The sequence below is a fragment of the Penaeus vannamei genome, chromosome 28, assembly GCF_042767895.1.
Source record: "Penaeus vannamei isolate JL-2024 chromosome 28, ASM4276789v1, whole genome shotgun sequence".
Taxonomy (NCBI): Eukaryota; Metazoa; Arthropoda; class Malacostraca; order Decapoda; family Penaeidae; genus Penaeus; species Penaeus vannamei.
In genome coordinates, this window is record NC_091576.1 from 5,635,383 (window position 1) to 5,648,237 (window position 12,855).

At 33.1% G+C, this 12,855-nt stretch overlaps 1 protein-coding gene across 2 annotated transcripts; it reads left to right on the forward strand.

Annotated features, from left to right (window-relative positions):
- Positions 1–3,282: 3,282 nt before the first annotated feature.
- Arl2 (ADP ribosylation factor-like 2) lies at positions 3,283–12,589 on the forward strand. 2 transcript variants are annotated; one of them, XR_003477750.2, is made up of 6 exons: positions 3,283–3,467; positions 7,140–7,262; positions 8,342–8,504; positions 9,517–9,597; positions 10,721–10,916; positions 11,860–12,067. XR_003477750.2 is itself a non-coding variant. In XM_027380464.2 (5 exons), the coding sequence occupies exons 1-5, from the start codon at positions 3,403–3,405 to the stop codon at positions 10,853–10,855; spliced, it is 567 nt and encodes a 188-aa protein (XP_027236265.1). In that variant the 5' UTR covers positions 3,283–3,402; the 3' UTR covers positions 10,856–12,589. The 2 variants fall into 2 exon arrangements, 1 of the variants encoding a protein (XP_027236265.1); XM_027380464.2 differs by having other exon boundaries at positions 10,721–12,589.
- The last annotated feature ends 266 nt before the right edge of the window (positions 12,590–12,855 follow it).

Genomic DNA, 12,855 nt, shown 5'->3' on the forward strand with positions numbered 1-12,855 from the left:
CCCAATGCTAAAACCAAGGGAATTGGACGACATAATACGGGCCTGTTGATCTGAGACGTCCCTTGCCACTGCACGTCCTCTGAACAGAACATTTCCACTGTTATCAACGTAGGTATTAATATTCATGATCGACGGAGAGTAAAGATCTGATGGCAACATAGCACATGGGTTTTTTTGCTGCACTTAGACAGGTAAGCTGCTTTTCGATCACTGGGCTCCAACATCAGGTGCCATCAACCTGTAGATTTTGAAGGACAAGAAGACATTATCATCAACCTTCCAGTTGATCTCGAGTCTAGATCAGTGACAAAAAGTCAGCCATTGGGATCGTCCACAGTGATGGATTAAAAATCTAAATTATGACATGCATGGCAATAGGAACTCATCAAACTGAATAGCTGTCAAATGCAACCTAATTATATATATGCTGGAAGGATAATTAATAAAGAAATTTCCCCACAGCATAAGTAAATGCGCACAGAGCTGACGCACGCCCCTCAACACAGACCAGGGTGAATTTGACATTGGTCTTGTGCCGATTTTTCTCCTGAAATATTTTGTGCGAAATGTGCCCAGTTTTGCCTGCGCCTTGACTGCGCCAGTCAGGTACAGAACTGCATCTCACAATACCTGATTCACTGTGTATGGGAATGTTTTCAGTATGCAATATTGGATTTAAAATGTGAAAGGACGTTTTGTTGTCTAGACAATGTGGCCGAACGTGTCGAAGAAGGAAAACTGCAAATAATGAATAGACGTCTTTCGCGCTGCCAGAGTTGCAGTAGCCTCTGCTTCTTCGCCGAAATGCCGCGCCATTGTCAATCAGGGCATTGCCAAAACCTTGCGCCGAAAAGTTTTCTACCTCACGCTCAGCACCGAAGATTTCCGAAAATAAGCCCATCACGTTCGCCCTGGAGCGGATACCCCACCTTCCCCTGGCGAAAAGAGTGACCCTCCAGTCCATGCCTCGTGACACCTATCCTTCGTTATATAAGTTATGAGTCTATCCTTCGTTACATCCACCAGGATTGGCTCAGCGTCACAGCGAGCTCACTCTGCAGTACCTTGTCCTATCAGCTCACAGATCATGATGATTTAAATGAGAATAACATTGATTATTAGCGGATTTAGAGGATGAAGGCTATCCGAAAATTGCCTAAAGAATCTCTGGACTTTGTGTTCGAATACGTTTTTAGAATGACGTGGATATTATTATTAATATTATTGTTATTATTATTATTATCAATATTATTATTATTATTATTATAATAATAATTATTATTATTATTATTATTATTATTATTATTATTATTATTATTATTATTATTGTTATTATTATTGTTATTATTATTATGATTATTATTATGATTATTATTATGATGATGATTATTATTATGATTATTATTATGATGATTATTATTATGATTATGATGATGATGATTATTATTATGATTATGATGATTATTATTATGATTATGATGATGATTATTATTATGATTATGATGATGATGATTATTATTATCATCATCATCATCATCATTATTACTTTTGATAAAAATACTGTTTATAAAACAGCACTGGAGTCAAAACTATCGACAAGTAGATTTCCAAGATGGTCGACATTTTGGATTAAGAATATTAAACGGAGAAAAAAGAGAGAGAAATCAACTTGTGCTCATTATGGTCAAGGATTCACTTGTAAGTTATTTAATTACATCAGAATTATTGCAAATACATTTATTTAATTGTATCAAACTTATTGCAAATACATTTATATATCATTTTCTGTTATCATTATTATTATTGGTATTATTATTATTATCATTGTTATTATCATTATTACTGTTATTATTATTATCATTATTATTATTGTTATTATTATCATTATTATTATTATTATTATTATCATTATCATTATTATTATCATTATCATTATTATTATTATCATCATTATCATTATTATTATTATTATTACTACTACTGCTATCATTATCATCATTATCATAATGGCATTGGGTGGGAACCAAAGTGCAAAATCGGCACATGTATATCGGCTTTACAAAAATATCATTTAATATTTACCTTTCTTTAATGCGGCTCAACTTCTTTTAGAATATATATATATATATATATATATATATATATATATATATATATATATATATATATATATATATATATATATATACAGTGAACCCTCGTTTTTCGCGGGGGTTACGTTCCAAAAAGAACCCGTGATAGGCGAAATCCGTGAAGTAGTAACCTTTATTTTTTTTTACAATTATTATACAATGAAATAATCTACAATGCATTGAAACCAAAGAACAAAACTTTTTTACAGGCCCAAGCATTTGTTTAACAAATAAAAGTACTGTATAAACGTTTTTTTTTTTACAAATAACTACTGTATTGTAAAATAATAATTTTAATCATCAATACGTACTGAAGGCTTCATGGGTTATAGAGAAAATTTGCAAACTTAAATTCGGCAAGCTGTTTTACGTACATGTACATATTAAACCTTAACGTTATTGACACACAGGCAGAGAAGAAGCGGAGAGACTGTTTAGCCAATCAGAATGCAGAACACAATGCACAATGCAAATCCGTGAAGCAGCGAGAACGTGAAAGGTGAACCGCATTCTAGCGAGGGTTCACTGTATATACCTATATATATATATATATATATATATATATATATATATATATATATATATATACCTATATATATACATGAATATATATATACCTATATATATATATATATATATATATATATATATATATATATATATATATATATATATATATATATACCTGTATATATATACAACTATATATAGATATATTTATACATATATATATACATACATACATACATACATACCTATATATATATATATATATATATATATATATATATATATATATATATATATATATATATATGTGTGTGTGTGTGTGTGTGTGTGTGTGTGTGTGTGTGTGTGTGTGTGTGTGTGTGTGTGTGTGTGTGTGTGTGTGTGTGTATGTATATATATAGATATAGATATAAATAGATATATATATATATATATATATAACACACACATACACACACAAACACACACACACACACACACACACACACACACACACACACACACACACACACACTCACTCACTCACTCACTCACTCACTCACTCACTCACTCACTCACTCACTCACTCACTCACTCACTCCTCACACACTCACTCGCACGCACGAACACTCGCTTTTATGGTTTTACTCGAATGAAGGGATCCGAACACAGTCAGCATGTAAACAATCTTCAGCGCAAGTGACTCAGTGTGTGTGTCATCTGTCAGATTATTTGCTCAAAAATCTACTTTCACGACTTTGTACACGCATTTATCATCGCTATGGGGCTGCACAGCATATTGAAGAAGCTGAAACAGAAAGAGCACGAAGTTCGGTTGCTTATGCTGTATCCTTTTGAATTTATATATGAGTTCGGTGTCGGAATTTTTGAGGATTTGTTTATGATCAGCACTGGTCTGAATATTATTTTTCTAATTAATATGCCTGTGTGTGTTGATTGTACTTACTTTGTTGTGTATGTGTGTGATTCTGATACATAATCGTGTTGTTATTTACGATAATTGTAAACCGTTTTTGTTTTATATGTCGTATTCCGTTTTAAATAACATTTTATACAGGAAAAGGTACAGATAAATTTCCAGCCAGTCTTCTTGTAGACGAAAAATAATATGTGCAAACGATACTGCGAGGGATTCTAAGAAATTTATCTCATGTGATAGTGTTTTCAAATTGAAAATATAAAGAAAGTGTTTCATTAAGATAAACATTAAATTTGGGGTAATTTTACAGAATAGTTCTACCAAAATGGATCAAAACAGTTTTGATTATTAATGGATTCCTCTTACTCTGCACTATCCAGATACATAGACATTGTCTAATGCAGAAAGCTGTGTCCTTTACGATCCCCCCATGAGGTGTTGTTGCTGCTAACCCAGTCCAGGAAAACAAAAAATCCTCCCCATATTTCCAACATAGACTCTCCTGCTGTAAATACTTGAGGGATTCTTTGTATTTCAATGCGGGGTTGGGGGCGGCAACCCTTCATTGGATAAGATATTGACTGATTTCCACAATTTCCCAGGTACCTCTCATGGCCACCCCTGCTACTGAGGCTAAGATAATCACTAATGGGCAGGGGGCTCCATGCAATAATTTTGATATGTTTGGATAGTAGAGTCTTAGAGGAATCCATCAATACAAAATTTGTTTTGATCTAGTAAGAGGAACTATTATGTAAAATGACCAGATTTGGTATTTGGACTCCCTATCAATTTTCTGCAAACTAAATATAGCGATAATAGTCGGCTTAATCAGTGAATAAATATTATACAAATAGCTGCAAATTTCCTAGTCTGGAGTCGGTGTAAGTCAACGGCTGAAGATTTACGTCAAGGCTTTAAAGGCAATTTTTTTTCAGAATTTGCAGCAACATAAACACAAATCAATTGGAGAACTAATGGTAGTAATAAAAAGTCTGAGAAAAAAAATTCTATTAAAAATACAGATTAAATTCTTGTGTTTTGTGAGCTAATTTACCATACCTTAGTTCACCAATTAGCTACAAACTTTACTCCTTCAGCCTTCACTGAATCATGCCAGTAATGTCAGTAATTTTCACATACTTGTTGTTTTGAAAAAAAGGTGCAGTAAACAAGGCAAGTAACACCATATATAAAATATAATATTGAGATTTGTGAATTACTTCATACATTTTTCCCAGCTTATGGGAGGGGTATGGACACGCAATTGAATATAAAAAAAACAATACATGTCAAAGGGCAGTAGAGCTCCTATTTCATTGCCAGTGAAACACAGTTCCAAAGGCGTTAATATGAAAATGCTTTGATAATGAAAAAAAAAAAAAAAAAAAGAGCAAGTGAGAGTATGAGGTGATATGATGTTGCTATAAATATAAACAATTGTCATATCAAAATTAGATCTGAACAAAAAATAACAAATTATAAGTAGGCTAACAGGCACTATAAATTAACCCCAAGCTGCCGGGTATGACATATACATACATGCCATTGCCCATTGTGTGTGTTGAATTTAATAATTGTTTTTACATATAGATGGCTCCACAAGTACTAAGTCACAAATGAACCAATTATGTGAACTACCTGTCTCACCTGTTTACCCTTTTCCTTCATTTTAGATAATATTTTCTAATATTACTGCTGTTAGTAATGTCAGTAACAATCAAGTAATTGTAATAGTTCGAGCAAAAATAACTGTGTCAATATTGATAGCACTAGTCAAAAAAAACATTTTCCCGCTTTTTCAAGGAAAAGCAAGGTCGCAAGATCTACTAATTGACTTCTTTGTGGCTAAGCATTGACAGAGCCATTTACGTGCAGGAACATTTAACCAAGCATTGCCAAAAGGAACGTACCATTTTCCCGTCAACATTGGGTTAAGCATGTTGAAATACAAGGTGTCCCTGCATTTATTCATATGCCATTTGATGTACTATAATATCAACCAAATAGATAAGGCAAAAAAATCAACTTATATGAAAAACAGTAATGATAAAAGAAATCATAATTACTGAATCCAATAAAATGCAACTATAAGTACCATCCTTAAATCATGTCTTAAACCACTAATCCCCAAATTTTTCAAGACCTGTGGTGGCACCATTCACGCCAACTTCACAAAGAGGTTCTTCTGGTAAGGCAGTGTATAAGAAATAAGACCTAGTGGAAGACTATAAAATAATCCCCCAAAGTGTCCCTGCTGAAAGTAAGAGAGTACTACATATTATCCATTTTGTTAATTTATGAGAGATCTACCAGTTTTCTATGGCACAAACCAACCTAATTCCCTGTGATTTCAGAGTTCAGACTTCTTTGAAAACAGATTAGGTATGTTTATACACTGGATGCTCATAATCCCTTAAGGAACCAGTAATATTGGGTAAGGAGATAAAATCAGATATAGGTTTAACTTACAAATGACTACATTTATCACTTTTATATGCCTGCATTTCGGTAGGCCAGTACCCCAACCCCCTGCCTGGAGTGCAAAATTACCACATCTGACTGGGAAGATGGAACCCAGGAAGGTCCATGTAACAGATGTCACAATTGATATCATGACTCATCTGAGGTGAGATAGGAATTACTTGTAATGTATTGAGTCCCAAGTTGGAAGTTGGCGAGTCTGGAATCCAGGCCCTCTGTGCTGAAGATCTGAAGAGCTTAATTTTTAGACCGGCGGATTTTTTAAACGAAATTTTCTAATTGGTGGGTAGGTATGCCCAAGTGATAGTTTAATTATGTTGAAATCCATATGTGATAGGAAGGGCTAGGAGTAACTTTTTATCTTTAAACAAAAAAATAGTTACTCTGGTATTATTAGGAATGCTATATACCAATCAGAAATTAGAAAATCACATTGCATTCTTAATATGAAGTTCACAGAGTGAGGGTGGGTGAATTTACTGAATAAATTTGTTCTCAGTTGTCTTTGTCAAAATTTTTTAGTACATGTACAAGAAATTGTAATATCCTTTAGATATTTCCATCCTGAACATGATTATACTAATACAGTTGTTTACCATGAAGCATGATGCGCCAACAGTTATTGAAAATAATCAAATTTCATTTTCCTCGGTGGGTTTAGAAATGTGAACATAATCAAACTGTTGTATCATGATATGCCATCCTGACTAACTTTGAATAGATACTTTTCACAAGTTTGATTTGGTTTGGTATATATGTTGTTCATTAATGATAAATGATATTTAGTGAAAAATTTTGGAAAGGAGTTTTATATGCTTTAAAATACTCTTAGGAAATTAGGTTGCCTTGTAAGTGAGCCATTTTGCACATGAGTAATTTTCTTGCCAAAAAATTAAAGGTTGACCTACACCGTAACATGATATCAACTTACACACAAGTATATCAAAAAATATGTTTACAGACCAGTTTTTCTACATGAATATGTCTTGTGTCCCTTTATATTTGTATCCATTGGATCTGGTTTTAAAATAGCAAGAAGAGGGATTTAGAATAGGAAGAAGAGGAATTAGTTTTCCTTGACCAACTTATTTCAGCGGTCTCGACAATGCTGGGAAGACAACAGTGGTCAAGAGATTTTGTGGAGAAGACATTAGCACAATATCCCCAACTTACGGCTTTAATATCAAGACAGTGGAACATGTAGTGGATAAATATGAGTAAGTTCCTAAGAGTGAAGGTCCCATCTCATGAGTTTAATGATATTATGGACTTATTAGATACTTTGTTTTTAGAAGTTTCACTGAATGTTTCTGTTGTCAGAGTTGGGTGACAGTTTGTGTATGTGTTCTTTTATTATATTTATGATTGCATTTATGCAATTTGAGATGATTTGATGTAGAATTATAGTTTGGATATTCTATTAATTTTCATTATGTTACCAAAAATAGAGATTTGAAGAATCATTTACCTGGTAATGCTGATTATCTAAAAGAGAAGTTTTTTTTTTGACTACAAACGGCAGCTGGATACAAGAACAATATTTATATGCTATTTTCTGTCACAGAAACCACAGATACTGCATACTTGACAGATGTTAGCTAACAGCTGTTATGGTCCCAACACCTGTGCATATGTGTGGAGTGACTTATGTCATTTGCATTTCTCCATAAAGGAATGGTTTCTCACTATCTGAAATCCAGATGTAAAACCTTTTTTTTTTTTTTTTTTTTTTTTTTCACTGGTATATAAAGGTTTCATGGATTAATATCCTCCTTCAAAAGAAAGAAAGAAAGAAAGAAAGAAGAAAGAAAAACTATGAGTGATTTGAAGATATTTTTGACATTGTAAGAATGATATTATGAAAAGTTTTATGATGTGTATCATATAATGCAGTGTATCTATTAAGCTAAAGATTGTTTTTTGAATAATGACACGAATCATTGTCTACAAAATCATGTAGAATACCATAGATACCTTGTTACACCATTCATATACTGAATTCTGCAGTAGTCTATGTTTGATTATACTTTTATTAAAATATTATTTTTGATTGGCCACAAGAGAAGAAAAACTAGGTTTTGTGCATTGTATGATATTAAAACTATTTTATTCTTATCATCAATGTAATGATTTGGATAGACGTGTAAGTTTGCATAAATAAAATAAATACCAATACCAATTATTAGACTTTATTCCCATTTTTATTTTCTTTTTTTTATTATATATCAGGCTTTTTTTCCCATAATAAAATGTCATTTTGAAATCTGCCATTCTATATAAGGTGAAATACCAACAGATATAAATTGAACATATGGGACGTAGGAGGACAAAGCTCACTTCGTTCATACTGGAGGAATTACTTCGAGTGCACGGACGGCCTTATATGGGTCGTGGACAGTGCGGATGTTGATCGCCTGAAAGATTGCCAAGGGGAACTCAAGAAGCTTTTAGAGGAGGAGGTAAATTTTATATTTTATTAAAAGACTTTCTCTTTTATTTGATTTTATTTTTATTTTCTGGTTGTTTACTTCTTCTTTTTTAGGTCACTGGTTTTCTATGTAATTAATTGACTTACCTGTTTGCTCACATTCACTAATATGCACTATCTTTCACTCAGATGCACTCATGTATTCACTCACTCACTTGCTCAGTTCAACTCAACTCACTGAATGTATTCAACTTAATCATGCATTCATTCATGTACTCACTTTCCTACATACTAACTCCTCATTCACCAAAGTACTCTCTGACTGTGACTTCATTCATATGTCCACTCACCTACTCACTCATTCACTCACATACTCACTCACTCCCTCTCCTACTAATTCAATCGGTCACTTACTCACTCATTTAACTACTAATTCACTCACTCACCAGTTTACTCACCCACTTTCTCACCTTCTAAGTCAAAATTACAAACTTTCATACTCACTCACTCACTCCTTCTTGTCTCTCATTCTTACATTTTCTTTGTGTCTCTTTACTTTCCAATGTTTTCTGGTGTTTCTCAATTTCTTTTGTCTTTCTTTTCTTCCTTTTATTATTCTCATACTTCTTCTTCCCAATCCTTTAAATCCTACATATTTAATCCCTTTTATTCTCGACTATGTATTTGCTCCTGCCCCTTCCCTTGTTATCACTATCTACACTCTATTCCTTCACCTTTCCTGTCCTTTATCACCTTTTCCTGCTCTCTTACTACCTCTCTTTCTGGTCTTCTTTCACTTCTTTTCCTGCTCTCGCATCATTTCTTTTCCTGCTCTCGCATCATTTCTTTTCCTGCGGTCATATCACTTCTTTTCCAGCTCTCGTATAATTTCCGTATCTTCTGCTCTCTTATCACTTCTTTTCCTGCTCTACAAAATCAATATTTAGGAAGGGTCTGCTAAATGGTACTGACATTAGATGATCGATTTTTATCATTTAGTTTCTTCCATTAATTTTCTTGTTTGTTTTTCTCATTTTTTACAGAGGCTGGCCGGGGCAACATTGCTCGTGTTTGCTAACAAGCAGGATCTTCCAGAAGCCCTTTCCTCCGAGCAGATAAGAGATGTGAGTATAGAATGTGTGCGTGTGCGTGTGTAAGTGTATGAGCGTGTGTATGTGTATTAGTGTGTGTATGTGTATGAGTGTGTGTATGTGTATGAGTGTGTATGTGTGTATGAGTGTGTATGTGTGTATGAGTGTGTATGTGTGTATGTGTGTATGTGTGTATGTGTGTATGTGTATAAGTGTGTATGTGTATGAGTGTGTATGCGTATGAGTGTGTGTGTGTGTGTGTGTGTGTGTGTGTGTGTGTGTGTGTGTGTGTGTGTGTGTGTGTGTGTGTGTGCATGTGTATGTGTGTGTGTGTGTGTGTGTGTGTATGTGTGTGTGTATGTGTGTGTGTATGTGTGTGTGTGTGTGTGTGTGTGTGTGTGTGTTTTTTTTTGTGTGTGTGTGTGTGTGTGTGTGTGATTGCCTGTCTCATAGATATGTAGATCTTGATAGTGATCAGTGGACATATGTAAAGAGAAAAGCCATTTTAGACCCAAAATTAAGGTATTACTGTCCCCGTCTCCTTAAAAATGGAAGATAAAGGTGTTTCACAAGGACAATATTTTTTTTTCTGCTTCTTCCTCTTACTATTGTTGTAGTTCAGCTCTTATTTTGTATGGAAAAGTAATAGAAGGAGATAGGTTACGGTCAAGTATGCATATTTCCAACAACAATAATGTAATGTAAAATGTTTCATTTTCTTTATAGTAAGAAAATCACCCATTTTATGTTATATGAACCCATCATCCTCTACCTCACTGTGTTTTTCTTTACATGTGAAACTAAAACCAAAAGAAAAGAATGGAAATTGATTTTAATGTAGAATGCAAAGAATGTATTTCATAATCATGGTAGTTCTTTCTGGGAAATTGAAGTAATTTTAGGATGTATTGATTGCCCTTAGCAATATGTCTATTAAATACCCATTAAAACATAGGTGCATATTGTCAAAGTTTGATATGTTGTCATTGGTTTCTTTGCTTTCTATCTTTCAATTTTTTTCTTCTTTGTGCATGTCTTCTTTCTCTCTCTCTCACTTTTTCTTCATGCGAATTGATTTTGAAAAAGAATGGTAAATACTACATATTGTTTTTTATTCCTTTCTTTCATTAGTCTCTGTTCTCTTATTCCCTGCCAGATCCTGGACCTAAACAACCTCAAGACGCACCACTGGTACATCTTGCCGTGCAGCGCTGTCACAGGCGAGAACCTGGTGGCAGGCATAGACTGGCTCATCCGAGATATTGCAGCTAGAATATTTACTTTGGATTAATATTATTTATAAAGACATTTGATATAGGTTCTTGAACTAGTAATGTTCAGTGGTGTTTAAGGTAAGTTCTTCAACATTCCATGTGTAATGATAACCATCTAAGGGAAAGAATGTGATGCTGAGGATTATTATTATTATTGTTTTTTTTTTCTATTTGTTATTATTTTTTTATGGAAGGAAAATTTGTTATACATTTGTCTTTAAGATGATTATTGGCCCACTACCCACTGGTCCCAGTTGGCATGATGTCCATACCATGTCCACTGTGATTATGGTATATTAATTGTGTTTACACAGGGAGTCAATTAACAGTCCTATTGTGCCTGTTTACTCTTTTCCTTGATTTTTTGGAGAGATTAATTTCTATTATTGCGATTATTTTGATATTATGATAATCATAATGCCAATAATGATGATAACATTATCAATATTAATAGCATTAGAAAATCAGGTGCGGTACTAGGGATAGTTAATTGGCTCCTTGCTAAGCACTTGCAGAACCATCTGTATGCAACAAAATTCACTAAGGCTAGGGGGTTTAATAGAGTGTGAAAGTAATGCATATTTTTTATTGATTTTTCCGTGTCAAAGAATCAGACATTCACCTTGTTATTTATTATAGACATCCTTTTTTGTTTTGTTTATTTATTGTGGTGTAAGACTATATTTGATTAGGTGTTCATATTGTGTATTACTGAAAAGAGGCCGATTTTATTGTATCATAAGCAATTGGTTGAAATATTACTCCTATTGAATTGTTGTACATTATATTGACATCATTATTTTATTCTTTGCCATTTTTCTTTTCATGTACATTTAACCCATTGTTATTATTTACCATGTATCGCAGATTATTATGATTTCCTTTAAGGCATGTCCATGCTTTTTCTTTTAGATTTTAATGTCAAAGATTTATAAGGTATGTTAGTGTGCTTCTACCTAGCACTATGAAAAGTTTTGAAAAAGTGTAATCTCAAACAATTTATTATAGTCATTATTTTCAGATGAGCTAGGAAACTAGAACTTTTGTGTGAAGGAAACGAGTGCACCATCAAAATAAATGTTAAATGAATTGTGTTCTCGGGCAATATGCCAGTAATACAAGCTGTTTAATTAAAATCTAATGGAATCATTGTCGTCTTAGTATGTATTTGTGTTGTCTGTGATGGTTTGTCTTCATTATCTCATTATTAAACTCCATCTCACATTTTAGGAATATGTTGCAGTTTCCTTAGATAAGTAGTTTTTTTTTTGTATTCATTTTTGTGTTTTATACATGAGAAAAGGAAATGTCCGTAGCTAGGTTACCAAAGGAAGTTTTGATGGTGATGAATGCCCATTGTGTATGAAAATTCATTGTGAAGACAGGTGCTATGTGTAGACATTGACTTTCTAGTTTCATGTCATGTTATATTTGGTTAAGGAAGTGTTTTTCTAGTGAGTAAATGTACTGTACATTAACCAGACTAAACAATATTCAACAGATAAAAGCTTTTGATAGGAAATGTAAATTTTACAGTTTAGGAAAAAAAATCATCAGATGCAACATTTCATTCTGTTTTTAAGATTCTTTAGTTACACCCCACACGAACCAAGTCTAATTCTGAAACATTAAACATGCACAATGCTCTCTTGTAAGGTATGGAAGAAGAAACAGGTGATTGATCCTGAATATTCGAGTCAAAAAGAGAGGTAGGTAATGTTAGAGGAGGAAATAATAAAGTTATTTGGATTTTTGTTTGTTTATTTATAACAGTAAACTTTTTCTTTTTCTTTTATGCGATGAAATATTGAAGGCTTCAGGGGTAATATTGAGATTATTATTTTTTATCCAAAATCATTTTACTCCAGTATACTCATGCCACTAATGATCTTAGAAAGCCAGATAACTTTGAGTAATAAAATCAAAATCTAGAATACTCAGCCTTCATGGTTGTCCATGCAGCCAGTAGAATATCTTTGCCATACAGCTATTGCAACAGTTTTATATGAGGAAGAAT

Bases quoted from the DNA above. Each gene is read 5' to 3' on its own strand.
- Arl2 (XM_027380464.2), top strand. From the start codon at position 3,403: ATGGGGCTGCACAGCATATTGAAGAAGCTGAAACAGAAAGAGCACGAA. The intron at 8,505-9,516 runs GTAAATTTTATA...CATTTTTTACAG, and splicing joins AGAAGCTTTTAGAGGAGGAG to AGGCTGGCCGGGGCAACATT. The intron at 9,598-10,720 runs GTGAGTATAGAA...ATTCCCTGCCAG, and splicing joins CCTCCGAGCAGATAAGAGAT to ATCCTGGACCTAAACAACCT.